The sequence below is a fragment of the Sphaeramia orbicularis genome, unplaced genomic scaffold, assembly GCF_902148855.1.
Source record: "Sphaeramia orbicularis unplaced genomic scaffold, fSphaOr1.1, whole genome shotgun sequence".
NCBI classification, from domain to species: Eukaryota; Metazoa; Chordata; class Actinopteri; order Kurtiformes; family Apogonidae; genus Sphaeramia; species Sphaeramia orbicularis.
Genome location: NW_021941596.1, coordinates 230,017 through 249,625, shown reverse-complemented (window position 1 = coordinate 249,625; position 19,609 = coordinate 230,017). Strand labels below are relative to the sequence as shown.

At 38.7% G+C, this 19,609-nt stretch overlaps 2 protein-coding genes and 1 pseudogene across 2 annotated transcripts in view; all 3 read left to right on the top strand.

The window, feature by feature from the left end:
• Positions 1-3,740, top strand: part of LOC115416357 (protein TsetseEP-like) — a 30,615-nt gene extending 26,875 nt beyond the window's left edge. Inside the window, exon 5 of the mRNA XM_030130100.1 lies at positions 2,250-3,740. Within this exon, the coding sequence (XP_029985960.1) occupies positions 2,250-2,364 (115 nt within the window). The 3' untranslated portion in view covers positions 2,365-3,740. The remainder of the gene's footprint in view (positions 1-2,249) is intronic.
• Positions 3,741-8,409: 4,669 nt separating this feature from the next.
• Positions 8,410-11,531, top strand: LOC115416356 (alpha-N-acetylgalactosaminide alpha-2,6-sialyltransferase 2-like). Its single transcript, XM_030130099.1, is given in 9 exon segments — positions 8,410-8,415; positions 8,463-8,640; positions 9,357-9,510; positions 9,575-9,713; positions 9,785-9,888; positions 10,115-10,183; positions 10,579-10,681; positions 10,892-10,949; positions 10,952-11,531. Coding segments are annotated over 9 exon segments (924 nt in total). The 3' UTR covers positions 11,065-11,531.
• A 6,369-nt stretch (positions 11,532-17,900) lies between these two features.
• LOC115416360 (caskin-2-like) overlaps positions 17,901-19,609 on the top strand; it is a 46,299-nt pseudogene continuing 44,590 nt past the window's right edge.

Genomic DNA, 19,609 nt, shown 5'->3' with positions numbered 1-19,609 from the left:
GTAATTGATAAAAAAACCCAAAAAACTTTCCTAACATAAATTTTTCCATTCAATCCCAAATGCGCTGCTGAGTTTCCTTCTTCTGGTAGATGTCAGTGTCAGTCATTCCATAAACATGAACATAAATCTGTGTTGTTTTAAATTTAGAATGCTGGTTCCTCCTCTATCTGCTACTAAATTCTAAACTGATGTGGTTTCCTGGTGTGTCCACACATACACACATGTTTGGGTTCAACTTTTCTTCTTCTTGTTCTAACATCCATCAACATCTGTTTGTTTTGGTCATGTGACTCCAGTTGGACTCAAAGGTCTTTGCATTACAGTTTTGGGTCATATACCAATTGAACTATGAAAAAACACCTCGAACAACAACAACTATTCAGAGAAAAACTAGAGTTTGGGTGAAATTGTGTTTTTTCTATTATATTGACACAGTTTGAGGGTCAATGCTAAAGAGACTAAAGGACCAATGAGTGAGTTCTGTGGTTTTACTGTTGAATGGATCAAAGGTTCACATGTAATTCTGTAGAAAATGAATGAATGTGGGTCATTTGGACCCAAATATGGACACTTGGGGTAGTAAAACTAAAACTATAATGACATCAAATCTATTATCTATGGAAGGTCATAATGTCAGTGACATGTTTTTTAATGAAAACCTGGAATATGAAATAACTTTTCAATATAAAAATATTAAAATAAATCCAATTGAACAGGTCATTAAGGCTCCGTTTACACTGAAGGGAAATGTGTCCATATGTGACCTGGATCTGACCTGTTCCAGACAGTCTGAACAGCACTAATCTGACCCAGACCACTTTCACATGTGATCCTAAACCTGACCCAGACCACTTTCACATGTGATCCTAAACCTGACCCAGACCACTTTCACATGTGATCCTAAACCTGACCCAGACCACTTTCACATGTGATCCTAAACCTGACCCAGACCACTTTCATATGCGGCCCTAAATCTGATCCAGATCTGATATTTTCCAATGTGACTTCAGTCTGAACGTCCAGGTCGCATTTATCCGACCTTTACGTCATTGAAATGCGACATAGGTCCCAGTTGTTCGTCCCAGGAGGAGGAGTGAAGGAAAACCATATTTCCTTCTGTAAACACAGTGTGTGTCTGCATGGTCACGTATTCCATCAGGACCTCTTTAGTGCATGTGGGTCACTTCAGGGTCACATTCAGTTCAGACTCAAAACTGATAGAACTTGCATTTAATGTGGAATATGAACCAACATACAAACAAATCAGATTTCACCAAAAAATCTGAACTGTGCATTCAGACCTGCTGTGGGCAGAGCCGAAGGGTTGTAGAAGCCAATACCGTAATAACAACCGCTAACGTAATAACAGCTGACAACGTAATAAATTTGCCATTTTTAAAAATGTAATAGGCCAATAAAGTAATAAAAGTCCTGTACCAATAATATAATAACTTATTACGGGGGGGATTTTATCACAATTCTATCTATTAAATTAAACTTAAATACGGAGATATTCATATATTGTTACGTTATTGGCTCAGTTATTACATTTGCAAAGAATTATTTTACCAGGCCGATAACGTAATAAGTTATTACATTATTGGCCAAAAGTTATTACGTCATCAGTTCAGGACTTTTATTATGTTATTGGCCAATTAGACAAGACAAATTTATTATGTTATCGGCCGTTATTACGTTATCAGCCGTTATTAGGTTATCGGCCGTTATTACGTTATCAGCCGTTATTAGGTTATTGGTCGTTATTACGTTATTGGCCGTTATTACGTAATCAGCCATTTTTACGTTAGCGGCTGTTATTACATTATCGGTCGTTATTATGTTATTCGTCATTATTCCGTCTTTGGCCGTTGTTACGTTATCGGCCATTATTCCGTTATCAGTTGTCATTACGTTATCAGCTGTTTTTACATTATCGGCCATTATTACATTATCAGTCGTTATTACGTTATTCGTCATTATTCCGTTATTGGTCATTATTATGTTATCGGCAGTTATTCCGTTATCGGCTGTTATTCCGTTATCAACCATTATTCCGTTATCAGACGTTATTGCGTTATCGGCTTCTACAAGGTTAAAGTAAAACCAGGTGATGAACTGTAAAAACGTCTGAATCCACAAACATGTTGACGTCTGCGTTCTCTGTACGTTCTTTGTGTTCTAAAACATGCTCCTGTTATCGTGCGTCACATGTCGCAGTCGTGTCACTCTTGTCTCGGTTGACTTCCCAGGGTGCAACAGGAGCAGCTGGCGGCCATCTTCCGTCTTCTGAGGGAGAACCAGGAGGCGCTGGGGGAGGTGACGGAGGGCGACATGGAGGAGCAGCTCAAACTCTACTCGCTCTGAGGCCGGAGCCGGTTACCACGGCAACGCTACCCCCCCCTCCATGTACAATACAGTAGGTTTTTAGGAAACATCTGTATCTATTTTATCAGTTTATCAAAAATATACGGAAACATCACTATGAAATAAGGACTAGAGGTGGAGTCTGGACCTAAAACCAGGACCACGTCAAGAACCAGGTCCAGTTCCAGATCCAAGTCTGTAACGGATCATGTTCTAAGTTATATTTAAAACAGGAAACTAACATGGAATCACAGTCATGATGCTAACACGTAGACATTTGAGTTCCATCTGTAAAGCTGTGGTCATGAGGCATTCTGGGACCCATGAGGCATTCAGGGACCCATGAGGCGTTCAGGGACCCATGGGTTGAATACGTAAACAGTAGATGATGCTTTTAGCTGCGATATACGACTGCATTCACACCTACAGTCTGCACTGTTTCAGGGATCTGTTCATTGAATATTTACTGCTAATCACATAATGGTAGGTCGACGCCCATAAAGCCTCATAGATCGGTGTCATTTTCACTTGTTTTGAGTCTGACCTGTTTTCACATTTTAAGACTGAGCCATGACGTAAAGTTCAATTATTTCTTTAATGACGACAAACAGCTTTGAATAATCACAAACCAGCTTTAATTCTGTTCATTTTGTTGCTGAAAACATCCAGATTTCATTTGTGTGACTCACAGCTGGCAGCGGCGTCTCCAAACTCCAAATTAATGCTCATTCCTGTCGTTTCCACAGCTGTTTATATGATGAAACTGTGAAATAATGAGAAAAATTTTACAGTGAATTTAGTTTATTACAGGTCTTATTTTATTTATTTTAACATTTGCTTATTTTTAGACCGTTTCATAGAATTTACCGTCACTGTTTGTTGTCATTTTATTCTGTAACTTCATAGCTTTAGTCATTTTTAATGTTTGAATTTTATTTATTTCAATAATTTCTTAATTTGTGTTCATTCATTGTCCCGTCTGATCCAAAGATGACATTAACGGTGTTAAATAAGATTGTGCCTTCTGAAAAAACTCTGATTTCATTAAACTGTTCTTGTTTCGACTCGTATGAATAAATTAATCTGATTACACAAGTTTTTGCAAGATAACATTTATTTAAAGGAGCGACTGGACTGTATTTAACCTTTAATTATTACGATTTTTTCCTCTGAATATTGCAAATAGTTTTGTAATTGTCTTTATTTTACTCTTTAGGAGCAGCCGCATTGTTGCATTCTGGGTAATGTAGTGTTTTTCTTTAGTTCTTTTGATGCTTTGTTGGTTTTCTTGTTTTTAGATGAGACTGGATTTATTAACATATTTTAATGGAAATGTTGTGACTTTTTCATGACAATAAAGACAAATAATTAATAAATGTTTCATTGGTGCTGATTTATATTTAATGCAAATACGTTCGATTGTTTTATGTAAAAAAAAAAATGCTGTTTTTTTATATAGATGGTTTTATGTGATTTATAATTACATTCGGTAAATTAATCCAGTTATTCCTCCTTCAGAAAGGCAATGTTATAGATTTTTAATGCACAGTAAATGAAACATGAAAAAAGTATTTTATTAAATGAAAATGTCAGATTTTTTTTTTATTATACATCAGTCAATACATTTATTTGGTAAATGTACAAAAAAAAATACTTTTCCATAATTTTTCCTGTAATACGCCACAAAATGTTATTATTATTGACTTTTTCTTTTATTAACTGTTTTTTTTCCAACAAAATATGATGCATTTTTATGTTTGAGTTTTTACAGAATATTAGGACTTTATTATTATTATTATTATTATTATTATTATTATTATTATTATTATTATGACTTATTTATCTCCAAATGCAGTGACTTTTTCTAATAATATTGTGACTTTTTCCTCCAGATAGTTTTTTTTTTTTTTTTACTTTTCAACCCCCTTTTACCTAAAAATCTTTTTTCCTGTAATTTCATGACTTTTCTTCCAAATTTTATAACTTTATTTCTATTTCTGTTTTGACTTTTTCTGACTTTTAACTCCTTTTCTCGAAGAAAAAAAAAACCTTTTTCCTGTAATTGAGTTTTCCTTCAGATATTACACTTCATTCTTACTATACAGTTTTGTTTTTTTTTACTTTTCAACCCCCTCTGCCCTAAAATGTTTTTTCTTGTAATTTTAGGACTTTTTCTTCCAGGTTTTGTAACTTGATTTCTATTCTATTTTGACTTTTTCTGACTTTTAACTCCCCTTTCTCTCAAAAACAAAAAAACAAAAAACTGTTTAGTGACTTTTTTCCTCCAGATATTACAGCTTTATTCTTATTATACAGTTTTTTTTGTTTGTTTGGTTTTACTTTTGAACCCCCTTTTCCCTAAAAATGTTTTTCTTGTAATTTAAGACTTGTTCTTCCAGGTTTTATAACTTTATTTCTATTAGATTTTGCCTTTTTCTGACTTTAACTCCTTTTTCTGTAATAAAAAAACAACAAAAAAACAAAACCTTTTTCCTGTAATTTAGTGACTTTTTTCTCTAAATGTTGTGACTTTATCTCTTAAATCTCTGTTCTTTCTCATATAACGGTGTTCGTTTTCGTTGTGTATAAAAGTCTCAGTTCATTGCCAGGTTATTCAGGTTGTTCATGAAAAGGGGCGGGGCTTCAGGTCAAGCTGAACCAGTTTTACTTTGATGACACAGATTCACCTGTTCTGCTGGTGTCTTTCATACCTGAGCGGCTCAAACTCCACCCACTGGACTTCAGTCTCACCTGATCCACGACCATGAAGGAAGTGGTTCATTTGACAGTAAACAGGAACAATGAAATCCAGCCTCAGATGGATGATTCTGCTCATGTGCAGCTTGGCCGTCTTTATTTCCTGTGTTTTTATGGGATGTTTCAGCAGCAGGTAAGCCTTTATTCTCACCTGGTTCCTTAAATATTCATCATCTGGGTTCATTAAGTTCAAACACATGTGACACTTATGAACCTTTTACAGCTCAGGGGTCAAACATACGGCCCGGAGGCCAAAACCGGACCGCCAAAGGGTCCGATCCGGGCACTGGAACCATAAAACTAAACTGAAGAAATTAACGATTAAAGGAGTTTAGTTCAGGTTCTACATTCAGACCAATCTGATCTAAAGTGGGTCAGAACCAGGAAAATAAATACTGTCATAGTAACATGTAAACAATAATAAATACTAAGGTTTCGGTGTATTTTAGTGTAAAACAAAAAGGAAATTACTTGAAAATCTTTACATTTACAAACTGTAATTTATCAATAAAATATGAACAAATATAAAAGGTCTGAACAGAAACAAAAACAAATTTAATATATTGTTGTTTCTCAAACTTTTGTTAATTTTTGAGCATGTTTAGTTCTTTTTTTTTTTTAATTACCCCCCCCCCCCCCCCCCAAGAGCAGGTAAGCGGCTATTGTTTGTTTGGTAACACTTCTTTCCACATTTTTTTAAATGAATTTTTTACAGCTGTAGTGCAAAAAAAAGTCTAAACAATAGGAATTGTTGTTGTTTTTATACAGATATATACATATATCCCCTCACCGCAGACATCTCTTCAACTCTTCTCTCTTTCCTCTTTGTGTCTCAAGTGTCAAACTGACTTTGGAACCTTAACTCATAGTTTCTGGTTTTGTCGTAATCTTAAAACATTGGTTTGAAATTGTTTGTGAAATTTTGAGACAGTTTTTCATACTGATCTACAAATGGACCCCCCACATGTCCCTGATCCTGGGTCTGTCAAGTAAATATGTGAAAACAGCAGCTGGAAAAAGACGGGATAATATTCTAACATTTGCAGCAACGAAAACTATTCTTTTCTTCTATTATATTTGAATATTTTCTTTTGCAGTGGGTCAGTGACCACATTCCTTCTGTCTGTTGTTGGTGTAAAATAATTTTTGAACTGATCCCCTAGAACATCAAACCAATATCAGAACAGTGTAGTTCAGTTCTACAGAATATGGTGTCCATATTTGGACTCTATTGGACCGAACCTCTCTTCTACCCCCTTAAAGGACTGTTGTGAACTTAGATGATATTCATAAATCTGACTCCGTACACTGTGAGTCTGACCCACCAACTTCTGTATTCAACTGTGTTTGTGTGGTTTGTTGTGTTGTTGTTTTTTAATTTGTCATCTAAGAGCTGTCGTGTATGTTTTGTTTTGTATCTAGTCTTTTGAAGACACTGTTTTGTTGAATGAAAAACAAAAAACTGCAATAAAAACAATAGGTAAAATAAAATAAAATAAACTGTCAATAAATAAATAAATAATAAACTGAGGCTGAATATTGGTAAAATTAAATGATTAAAAAAAAAATACATATAGGGTTGTTGATGTTATTCCCATTTTTACGGAAACTTATATCGATGTAAACACTTTTTTTAATGTCGTTTGACTTAAATTGGACTTTCTTCACAGTTTGACACTTTTGTCCTGGTTCGGCCCAGTTCAGATCAGAATGGTTTAAATGTGGAACTTGAATAAAACGTCTAATAAATGAAGTAAAACCATGAAATAAACTCACATTTACTTTGTGTCTTTAACAAGAATCAAACTTTATTATGATGGAATTCACTTCATTTACCTTCACATTCTTTACCTTTGAGGTTTTGCAGAATTATATAAACTATAATCAATAAATAAATGATGGTTCATTTAAACGTGTTAAACCTGGAGAGAAAAAAGGAAAAACAACTATCTGATATGAGAATAAAGTCATAATATTTGGAAAAGGAACATTTTTATTTTAATCTTTTTAACATTTTCTCTTTTAATGTTTTTATTTTCAGTGTGATTCTCATTCATATATTTTTTTAACTATTAAAAACTAAACAACTATAACAAGTATTTTTTTCTACTTGTATTATTTCATTTAGGTTCTAATTCTGTTATATTTGACTGTTTGAAGCTTTTACATCTGAAACTTTTTAAATCAAAGTGTTTGTTTGTGTCGTATTTGTCGTTCATTCGTTTCCAAATGTCTGTGTTTTGGTTTATTACCTCCGCCAAGGAGGTTATGTTTTGCCAGGGTTTTTGTTTTTGTCTGTTTGTCTGTCCGTTAGTGTGCAACATAACTCAAAAGGTTCTGGACAGATTTGGATGAAATTTCAGGGTTTGTTGGAAATGGGATAAAAGAAATGATTAAATTTTGGTGGTGATCGGGGTGGGGGGGCCCACGGGGGGGGCCACTGATCAGCCTTGGCGGAGGTCTGCGCTCTCCGAGTGCTTCTAGTTTCCTTTAAAATCTTCCTGAAAATGTTTAAACTTTAAAATGTGTGTTTGTTGTGTATCAGTGAACAGACAGTAGAGGGCAGCACTGAGCTGACATGGACGAAGAAAACCACAGAAGAAGAGCAAGGGTGAGTTTGGCTCTGCAGGAGCACTCTGCTTTACATTGAACTGTTTCTAAGTGTTTGATCCACATTTATTCTAATATTTTCATCTGTATTTAGTATTTTTTCTGTGTAAATCCTGTATTTTCTTATCCTTAATTCACTGTTAATGTAGATGTTCATTAAACCTCTGAGTAAATTCAAAGGTTATTTTTGTCAAAAACAAAGAAAAATTTGAGAAAAAGTGACTTTTTCAGATTATTTAATTAAAAACAAAAGTCACACATTTTTGATGAGAATTATCACTGACAAGTCAAAATGTAATGAAAATATAATAATAATAATAATATAATAATAATAATAATAAAATAATAATAATAATTTTTATGGTTGAAAAAATGTCAAAAAATAACGAGTTTATAAATGAATGAGTGAATAATTCAAAGTTCATTAAAAACTGTGTAAACAGATTAAATAATACAAACCATTAAACTGCTGTAACACTGGATATTTCCCCTTATCTGATCTGATCTGATCTGATCTGATCTGATCTGATCTGATCTGATCTGATCTGGTCCTGGACTGGTCTGATCTGGTCTTGGACTGGTCTGATCTGGTCTGATCTGGTCCTGGACTGGTCTGACCTGGACCTGTTTCTGAGACTAAATGGACCTGAAGAGAACTGGAACCAGGTCAAAGTTCTGATGTTGGTTTGACGTACTTCTACTTCCTTCTTCCATACATTGTAAATTTTCAGTTCCCGCCGTTGGAGGCGTGTCCTCTCAGGTCGGCGGTCCAGAGTGATGTCCTCCTCAGGTCTAGATTCAGGTTCTCGGTTCCAGTCCTGCAGTGGGTCCAGAGTTTCTCTGCATCGTCCTTGACGAAGTTGAACCAACGGGCGCCGCCATATGGTTGGAAAGGACTTCCTGTTGACGGTAAACGCAAAGGGCTCAATGGTACAGTTGAGTCTCTAGGCTCTCATAGGCTTTTATTGGAGTCAGCCCTGAATACCTGAATAGGCACCAAGGAACACAGGTACCTGGGAACATAGGCACCAGGGAACATATGGTACCAGGGAACACAGGCACCAGGGAACACAGGTACCAGGGAACATATGGTACCAGGGAACATATGGTACCAGGGAACACAGGTACCAGGGAACATATGGTACCAGGGAACATATGGTACCAGGGAACACAGGTACCAGGGAACATATGGTACCAGGGAACATAGGCGCCAGGGCATATGGTACTAGGGAACATAGGTACCAGGGAACATAGGTACCAGGGAACATATGGTACCAGGTACCACAGGTACCAGGGAACACAGGTACCAGGGAACGTATGGTACCAGGGAACATAGGCACCAAGGAACATAGGTACCAGGGAACAGTGGTACCAGCGAACATAGGCACCAGGGAACACAGGTACCAGGGAACATAGGTACCAGGGAACCAGGAACACAGGCACCAGGGAACATAGGTATGCTTCTGTTTTTATGTCGTTGATGCTCATTGATGTTGTTTGAGTCACATTCAGGTTCTTGAGGTTCTTGAAGTGTTTGCAATAAAACTTCCTGATCTCCGTGTGGCTGAAGGTCCAGGTCGTCCCAGACTGATCTGATCCTACTTCCTGTTCTTCCTCGTCTGCAGACGTCCGATCCACCCTCCTCCTCCTCAACAGTCCTCACCTGTTCACCCGTACCTCACCTGAGCGATGCGTTCGCTGCGCCGTGGTTGGAAACGGGGGAATCCTGCGAGGCTCAAAAAAGGGCAAAGAGATCGACGACCACGACTTCGTCTTCAGGTAAAAATTTTAACTTCACAAACTTCGACTGAAAACGCGTAAAACTCAAAGTATGTCTGATCAGGATGAACGGAGCAATGATCAAAGGCTTCGAGGAAGACGTGGGGACGAAGACCTCCTTCTACGGGTTCACCACCAACACCCTGAAGAATGCCCTGATCCTGTACCGGAGGGACGGGTTCACCAGGATTCCTCAGAACCCGGTGAGGACTGGCCCGGATTAATCCGTCCTCCTCAGGTCCTGGTTTTACTTCTGTCTGTTCTTCTTCTGCAGTCGATCACATACGTCTTCATCCCGTCGAACCTCAGAGATTATCTGATGATTTCTGCTGCGATTAAAGGTCGACCCGTCGCCTCCGGACGAGACAAAGGAGACAAGTGAGTCTGAAAGACGATCAGACAACAGAGGATGTAAAAGACATAAAAGACGTAACAGGACGGTACCGATGCAGCCCCACACCATCACCGACCACGACAGACCGAGAAAAAAAACACATAAAGGATGAAATGAGATGAAAAGACACAACGAAATGAACAGGATGTAAAAGACCTGATCCTTCACGTCCATCAGCGTTAATGTTTTTTCTTTGTGTTTGTGTCTCAGACCTTGGATGTACTTTGGACACAAACCATCGCAGAACTTCAAGATTCTGCACCCAGAGTTCATTCATATGTAACTGACAGGTGAGAAACTGGGCGGAGTCATTTAGGGACACGAGTCCACGTTGGTCCACCATGGTCTACACTGGTCCATGCTGGTCAATGTTGGTCCACGTTGGTCCACATTGGTCCACGTTGGTCTACGCTGGTCCACATTGGTCCATGTTGGTCCATGTCTCTGGTCCAAGTATCGTCTGTCACAGCTGTTTTTTTTTTTTTTTTTTTGTTCCATTTTATCTTTCATATTATTTACATTTTTTTTCTTCTGTCATTTTCATCTTGACAGTATGGTTTTGACCAGACAATAGTGACATGAGATAAGTTTTTTTATGATTTAGTTCAATATAAATAAAATTTGATTGATTGATCTTTGTCATGTGACGATAGGTTTCTCATGTCATTTGTCAGTTTCTTTTCGTCTCCTCTGCTGCACAACATCAGAACCAAACACCTGTACATGCCCAGCACCGGAGCCCTGATGCTGATGACGGCCCTGCACACCTGTGACCAGGTAAACCCACCTGTGACCAGGTAAACCCACCTGTGACCAGATAACCCACCTGAGACCAGGTAACCCACCTGAGACCAGGTAAACCCACCTGAACCAGGTAAACACAAACTAAACTAAACGTTCTTCTTCTGTGGTTTGTTTTAAGTGTTTGTTTCTGTTTCCATGGCGATAACGTGCTGGACTCTTCTGACTGAAACTTTTTTTCATCAGGTGTCTGCGTATGGTTTCATCACTAAAGACTTCGCATCTTATTCCGATCATTACTTTGACTCGTGAAGAAGCCACTACAATTCTTTGCAAACCACGACATGAAGATGGAACTACGAGTTTGGGCGTCGCTGCACGATCGCAAAGTCCTGACGTTGTATCAGGGACAGACATGAATGTTCACGACATTTCCAAAAGTTCGACTGAAAACAGCGTCGGAAACTTTGGGTTCTTTAATGAACACGTGTCTCAAAAAGTTTTTAAGAAAATGTTTCCAAAACCTGCATTAATCTGTTCAACTGTGTATGTATTTAACAGATAAATGTACAAATGTTGAATGCAAACACAGGAGTTTATTGTTGTTGTTATTGTTTATTGTATGTTTTAATGTTTCCAAAGACCATTTAATCACATTATGTATATGTTTTTATATAATAATTTCTAATCATTCCTCATTTCCATCAAACACTGAACCTTTAGTTTCCTTATTTCTTTCTTCTTTTTGTCATAAATGTGGTGAACTATTCCAAAAGTGCATTTATCTGTTGAAAATGGGTTCAGTTGAATGGTCACAGATCCACACGAACCTGGGTCACATGAAAACCTGGTTCTGTTGAACTTTTATAAGTTAAATAAAGTTTCATTTATGATAAAACACTGTCTGTTTAATGTTTGTAAAGTTGTTGGATCTGCACCAGTGCATCATGGTCCGTCTGGTCACTGTAACGTCACGTCCTGTCAGAACCTCGTATCTGTCAACTCTGTATTTACAGCAAACCTAATCTTTTAATTAATCATTATTCAATAATAGTTCATACTGTTAATTTGATCAGATTATAATTTTAATGTGATAAAATTAATAATAAATGTTTTATTTTGTCTAAACCTTGATATGATTTATTTGATGAATGCCGTATTTTAAATTAAAATGAGTTAAAGCAAGAGAAAATTTTACCAAAAATATTGAGAATATTTGATATTTTTCACTTTAATGTTTGAAACTTTTCATTTTCTTTCTTTTTTTTTGGCAAATGTTCTGTTTTTTTCCGTTAATGTGGTCTTTGAGTCCATCTCCTCAGTAAAATAAATTCCCATGATGCAACAGGAGAAGAATCCTCCTGGTTCTGGTTCTGCTCCCTGTTCCTATGTTTTATTTTAAAGGTTTCGGTTCTTGTCCTGGTTCCGGGTTTTATTTTGAAGGTCCTGACCGGAAGTGGTACGCATCCAGCGCGTCCATGGAATGCTGCATTCAGGGTCCGGAGGGAAAAGCAGGAGGAGCCAAACGGCCCAAAGTTCAGCCGAGACGCGCAGTTAGTTCGACGGCTCCGGGGCTGGACGTCCAGGTCCTCCGGTACCGGGACCCCCTCGCTGGTCCCGATCCAAACTGGACTTTTTTTTATGGAAATCTCCGAACACGGATTACTTTGAGGTCTGAGTTTTCCGGAGATCCGGGTCCGAGGAAAGTCCGGATCGGATCCAACCGAGGTGAGTCTAGTTCGGGTAAAAGGATTCCAGTCCGGTACTAGTGGGTTTTGGGTTTTCAGAGCCAGAGTCCGGTCCAAAGGTCTATGGAGATGGTTTTAATGTTTATGGGTCCGGATTCTGGTCTGGATCCAACTTAGTTCAGGTCCAACTTTAAAACTGTGAATGTTCCGAAAATCTGCAGAAAACGGACTTTAACTGGGTCCTGAAGGTTCTGAACCCGGATCCGAACATCTGATCCAAATCAGAGTCAAACATGTGTCCGGATCGATGCGGATCCGGATCAACGCGTCTGTTTTCATCAGTTGCCAGGTTTATTTCAGGTTCTGACGGAAGCAGAACTTCCAGAACCAGGTTCCGTTTGAGGTCCAATGGATTCTGGTCTGATGAACATCCGGACCCGGTTTCATGTAAAACTCAATGTGAGGCCTCGGTCTGGACTCAGAGAATCCGGCTCAGTTCTTCAGAACCGGACTGAACTTCATATGAAGAACCAGAACCAGAACCAGACCCTGTACCAGACTCAGAACCAGAACCACCACATCCACATCTTCATCCTGTTTTTTTTTTTTTTTTTTTTTTTTTTAATTTTTCTTCTTTTTTTTTTTCATTGATTTAAAAAAGTTTTGCTTCATTTTTACATTTTTGTTCTTGTTTTATTTATTTTCTTTTATCAGTTTTTATTTTTTTTTAAACATGTTTCATGTTTTTCTTTAATTGTAATTTTTATGTTGATACTTTTTGACTAATAACTGTTGTATTTGTTGTTTCATATTTTCGTATTTTTGTTTTTAACGTGTTTTTGTTTTGTTTTTACATTTGTCTTTTGCATCTTTTTCTTTGAATGTGATGTTTAACATTTTGTAACATTTTAGTTTTATGTTTTTTTTCTTGTTGCTTTTTTTGTGTCTTTTCCTAGTTTGTTTTCGTTCTTTATTCAAGTTTCCTTTTACACCAGTTTATGTCATGTATATTTTTATGATCTTTTCATCCTTTAAATCTTTTCCAGTGATCGTCCGAATGTCATCATCAAATCATTAATTGTTTATTCATTTATTTGCATCCATTAAATTCATGTTGTCTAAATTAATAATTTTAATGAAGTTTTTTTTGCTTTTTTTTTTGCTATGTTTTTATGTCTTTTTAGTCATTTTTATGCATTACGTCTTTACATTGTTGTCGTTTTGTTGAATTTTATAGTTTCTTTTACATTTCATGTTGTAATTTCAGGCTTTTTTGTTTTATTAAAGTTGCGATGTTTGTATTTTAACCTTTTATGAACTTTTATCCAGTTTTGTGGTTTTTATCTCACTACCTTTAAATCATTTCATCTGTCGTGTTTCCCGTTTCTACCTCGTCTTTCAATTTTTGTTTTTCAAGATTTTCCAACATTTTTTTGTTGTTTTTATCTTGTTTCGTGGTTTGTAGTTTTTTCTTTTGTCTTTTTTGTTTTTTGCATTTTGTTACGTCTTTTACTACATTATTTTCTGTTAAATTTTTTTTTTACATATTTTACCTGTTTTTTTTTTGTTTTATGTTGTTTTAGTGATTTAGTTTTTCTTTTGCGTCTCTTATGTCTTTTCTATGATGACGTTTTAGGGCCACATACAAAAATAAAAACACTGTCACTACAAGAATAAAGTCATAAAATATCGAGATAAAACCCTAAATTTTACGAGAATAAAGTCGAATACAAAAAGAGTAAGAATTTTACCAGAATGAAGTCGCAATATTTGGAGAATAATGTCATAGGTTTAAAAAAAAACCCTCATATTTAACGAAAAAATGTTGTACGTTTATGAGATTAAGGTGTCATATTTGAAAATAATTTCATAACTTAAAAACAGGCGGGAAAATTTTTTTCGTAATTCCAGAATACAGTCGTACCCACTGTAGCATAATGTAGAACTGGAACATTTTGTGAGGTTCTACTTTCATTTGGGGTTTACGCACAAAGGCCAAATACTGAGCCTATTAGCCCCGCCCACCAAATACTGAGCCTATTAGCCCCGCCCACCATCAACACATTAGCATTAGTTGTCCACTCCAACAGAAGTGAAAGTTGATGCTTCGGCATCAACAAGGATTAAGGCTTACGATTTATAAATGATGACTTTTTATCGCACTGTTGAGAATTTATTTTAAAAATATTCCAACTTAAATCTCATAAAAGTACGTTATTTTTGTTAAATTATCAGTTTTGCTTTTGAAACTACAACTTTATTCTAATAATATTACAGGTTATATCTCAATATTTTTACTACTTATTCTTGTAGTCTCAGTGTTTTTTCTTTTCGTCTGTGGTTCTGATACTCTGTCGTACTTTTACTTCAGTGTTTCGCACTGCCGTCTTCGTGTCCCCTCCGTCCGTCCATCCTCTACCCTGGTGTAAACGCTCCATCCTTTTCCTGTGCTCTGATTGGTCGGAGCTCCGTCCTGTCGTGTTGTTGGTGGTGGATGAACACAAAAGGCCCGAGGCCGTTGGAGGCGTCGGAGGCAGGGGCGACGTGGCGGCTGGAGATGGAAATGACAGCTCCGTTCTCCGCCTGGTTACGTAACAGCACACGTCTGAACCAGCAGAACCGGGCCGGGTTAGGGTTTGGGTTTGGGTTTGTCTCTGATCCGGCTTCATACAAACACACTCATGTTTATGTAGAAACAAACGTCTGCAGGTTCAGGAGTTCAGGTCTATAAGCAGGGATGTGGGTCATCCTGGTCCTGGATCTGGGTCTGGATCTGGATCTGAATCAGGGCCTGGATCTGAATCTGAGTCAGGGTCTCGGTCTGGTCCTGGATCTGGGTCTGAGGCTGGGTCTGGATCAGGGTTTGTGTCTGAGTATGGATCTGGATTAGGGTTTGGGTCTGGATCAGGGTCTGGATCATGGTCTAGGTCTGGATCTGGGTCTGGGTCTGGGTCAGGGTTGGTCTGGATCTGAGTCAGGGTCCTGGTCTGGATCAGGGTCTGGGTCCTGGTCTGGATCTGGGTCCTGGTCCTGAATCTGGATCTGGATCAGGGTCTGGGTCTTGATCCTGGTCTGGGTTTGGATCAGGATCAGGGTCTGAGTCTGGATCTGGGTCCTGGTCCTGGTCCTGGTCCTGGTCTGGGTCTGATGGGGGTGGCTGGTCCACTGGTCTGGGCCCTGGTCTTGGTCCCGGTCTTGATCGTGGTCCTGGTCTGGGTCTGATGGGGGTGCTGGTCACTGGTCTAGGTCTTGGTCTGGGTCCTGATCCTGGTCTGATGGGGGTGCTGGTCACAGGTCTGGGCCCTGGTCTTGGTCCTGGCCTTGATCCTAGACCTGGTCCAGGTCTGATGGGGGTGCTGGTCACTGGTCTAGGTCTTGGTCTGGGTCCTGGTCCTGGTCTGATGGGGGTGCTGGTCACTGGTCTTGGTCTGGGTCCTGGTCTGAGTCAGGATCTGGGTCCTGGTCCAGGTCTGATGGGGGTGCTGGTCACTGGTCTGGGCCTTGGTCTTGGTCCTGGTCTTGATCCTAGTCCTGGTCCTGGTCTGATGGGGTTCCTGGTCACTGGTTTGGGCCCCTGGTCTGGGTCCTGGTCCTGGTCCTGGTCTGGGTCTAATGGGAGTGCTGGTCACTGGTCTGGAAGACTTTAAGGAGCCTGTTCTAATGTATGAGGCGCCTGAGGGCAGATGTCAGGTGGACGGACCAATCACAGCCCAGCGCCGAGAGGACGAGACGAGGAAGAAGTGAAACGGAGAAACAGAGCACGACAAATGGATGAGGAAAGGAAACGGGACGGACGGAGGGAGTTAAAGTAGAACCAGGTCAAACAGAACCAACACCAAACATACCTGTAGATGTACTTTAATAGAAAAGACGAAAAGAAGCTGAGTCAGTAGAGTTATTCATCTGTTACTGTGGAAACACCGTCATCTTCTACAACATTAATTCACCAGTAAAACCCATGGAGCTGGATCAATGACAGTGGATGGAATGAAGAAAACAAACAGACAAAATAATAAAGAATGTGAATAAAATAAGACACAAACTGAACAAAATTAAAAAAAAAAAATGCAGGTGTAATGAAATAGAAAAGAAATAAAGAAGAAATTGAATAAGAAATAATAATAAACAGAATGAATAACAACGAACAAAATGAATAAAACTGAACAAAATAAGATGGACTCATCTTTCAGTCGTGTTTCAGTCGTGTTTCAGCTGTGTTTCAGTCCTGTTTCAGTCATGTTTCAGCTGAGTGTGTGTCATCTTTGTCTTATTTCAGTTCTGTTAGTCATGTTTCAGCTGTGTCTTCATGTTCACATCCTGTCAGCTGTGTGTCTGTCATGGTTCACAGTGTTTCAGCCTGTTAAGTCCTGTTTCAGCTGTGTGTCCTGTCAGGTTTCACTCGTGTTTCAGCCCTGTTTCAGTCCTGTTTCAGCTGTGTGTCCTGTCTGTTTCCTCGTGTTTCAGCCCTGTTTCAGTCCCTGTTTCAGCTGTGTGTCTGTCATGTTTCACTCGTGTTTCAGCCCTGGTTTCAGTCCTGGTCAGTTGTATTTCTGTCCTGTTTCATTCCTGTTTCAGCTGTGTTTCATTCCTGTTTTCCGCTGTGTTTCAGTCCTGTTTCAGTTGTATTTCAGTCCTGTTTCAGGCTGATGCAGCAGGTTTTGTTGTTCCCTAAACCTCAGCTGATCTCTGAGCTGCTGGTGTTGACGTGTGTGGTTACCATGGTTACATGAGCTGGTCCTCACCTGTGCAGGTGTGTGTGTGTGTGTGTTTGTGAGTGATTAAAGGCCGTTTGTTTCCATGGAAACAACCTGATGTTTACCTGAACTCGTTTTCATCCTTGTGTAAACGTTTTCTGACAGATTGTGTCGTGTGGGCGGGCTGCGTCGTCATGGCGATGTGCACATGTGGTGTCATGTAAAGCGAATGAACCCAGACAGTCATGTTTCAGCTTTTCCTGCTCGATACGAGAGAAAAACCTCCTAGACAGAACCGGTTCAGGGTCCAGGGTCCAGGCTTCATGGGCCGGGTTCAGCGCTGAAACAGATGATAGATGTCATCATCGCCAGCTGATGTGCTTCATTAGTCTGTGCTGTTGAAGGTTCGATTTGTTTATGTTCTGTGATGTAAAGTTCATGAGAAAACGACTGAACATGATCGTCTTTCCTCTGCTGTGTTTGTCTTTAAATGACTGGATCTGAGTCTGAAACGGCTTCTGCCCACCGTATCCTAGGAAACATGACTGACACCAGCTGTCAATCACACCTGTCAGTCAAAGAGCCAATCAGAATTCTTCAAACCCATGATTGACTTTGTTCTCCTTTCCTTTAAGGTTGCTCTGCTGGAGGCGGGGCTTTCAGGACAGTGGGCGGCGGTCTCACCTGAGGCGGTCCATGTGTCCAATGGGAGCTCAGCATGTGCTCTGAGGAGGTTTAACTGACGCTGGTTTCTGACCCGAGGAGGAGGAGGGAGGGAAGAGGAGGAGCAGGAGGAGGAACAGGTGGAGGGAAGAGGAGGAGGCGGCAATGGGGAAGGAGCAGGAGCTTCTGCAGGCGGTGAAGAGTGGGAGACCTGACATCCACTCATAAACTACTGTCCAAACTACGACAGAACCGGAACAGTAAGTAACACACCTGGACCTGGACCTGGTCCGGTCTGCTCAGGTCCAGAACCGGTTCAGCTGGTCTGAGTAGGTCTGATGGATCAGGTTGAAACAGTCCAGTTTCTATGTATGTTCCTGTGGTTCCAATGTAGGTTCTCAGCCTTATTTTCTAAAGAACTTCTGGATCCAAACATGGACTTAACCCTTCGATGCATAATGGGTCCAAATGACCCGGTCCGGTGGGTTATTTGAATATCATTATAATGAAAAGTTATTATTTCATATTCCAGGTATTCTTTAAAAAACATGTTACTGACATCATGACATGTACATTTTTAATTGACCTTTGATGGATTTGATGTCATTGTAGTTTAGTTTTACTACCCCAAGTGTCCATATTTGGGTCCAAATGACCCACATTTATTTACAATAGAATTACATCTGAACCTTTGATCCGTTCAACAGTAAAACCACAGAACTAACACTGAGACTGAAAATGGAGGAAATCACACTTATTTATTTTAAGACATTTCAGGTTCTGTGTGGTTGTTCATGTTATTCACATTTTTTATTTTTTCATTTATTTTATTTTTTATGTTATTTGTGATAGACGGTTCGGGTTGGTTTGGAGTTGACATTATTTCTAGGTTATTATGGGATATTTTCCTGGTCTGAGCTGTTTTAGGTCGTACTGGTCTGAATGTGGAACCTGAACTAAAAGGAGTTTGACATCACTGATCAAAGCATAAATACAGAAACTCTCCCTCTATGCAGATGATATTTTGTTATATGTTATAAACTACTGTTTAAATCAGCTGAACTCTGTTATGAGTTAAAGTCTTTAAACCACAGGTGTCAAACATACGGCCTGGGGGCCAAATCCGGCCTGCCAAAGGGTCCAGTCCGGCCCTTGGGATGAATTTGTGAACAGCAAAAATTACAATAAGATGTTAACAAGCCTTGTAGTTCAGGTTCCACATTCAGACTAATTCAATCTCAAGTGGGCAGGACCAGTAAAATACTATCATAATAATTTATAAATAATGGCAACTAAAAATTTTTCTCTTTGTAAAGGTAAATATTTTCATGTATTTACACAAAAACAAAGTATAATTTTGTAAAAAAAAATGTGAATAACCTGAACAAATATGAACAACCTGAAATGTCTTAAAATAAGTAAGTACAATTTTAAGAATTTTCTGCCTGTTACTAAATGTTTTGTGTATTTGTAGAACCACTGTGATCTTTAAGTTAAAATGTGCATGTGTAAATGTTAAACTGAGGAAGAATATTGTTAAAATTACACTTATTTTTTTCAGTTTGTTCATGTTATTCACATCTTTTGAAAGGATAGTTTGTAGATGTAAACCTTTTCATAATGTAAGTTTACTTTTTTGCTCTAAAATAGAGAAAACTTTGGAGTTGTCATTATTTAGATATTATCATGTTATTATTTTATTGGTTCGGGCCACTTCAGATCAAATTTCGCTGAATGTGGCCCCTGGACTTAAATGAGTTTGACACCCCTGCTTTAAACCAATAAATCAGATAAAACTGTGTAAATAATGCAATATTTATGTGAATGATGAGCAGGAGAAACCAGTTTACTGAACCATAAAGTAGAAAACCCAGTAAAAGACACTAATGCAGTCTGACATTTCCCAATCTCATGAGGAC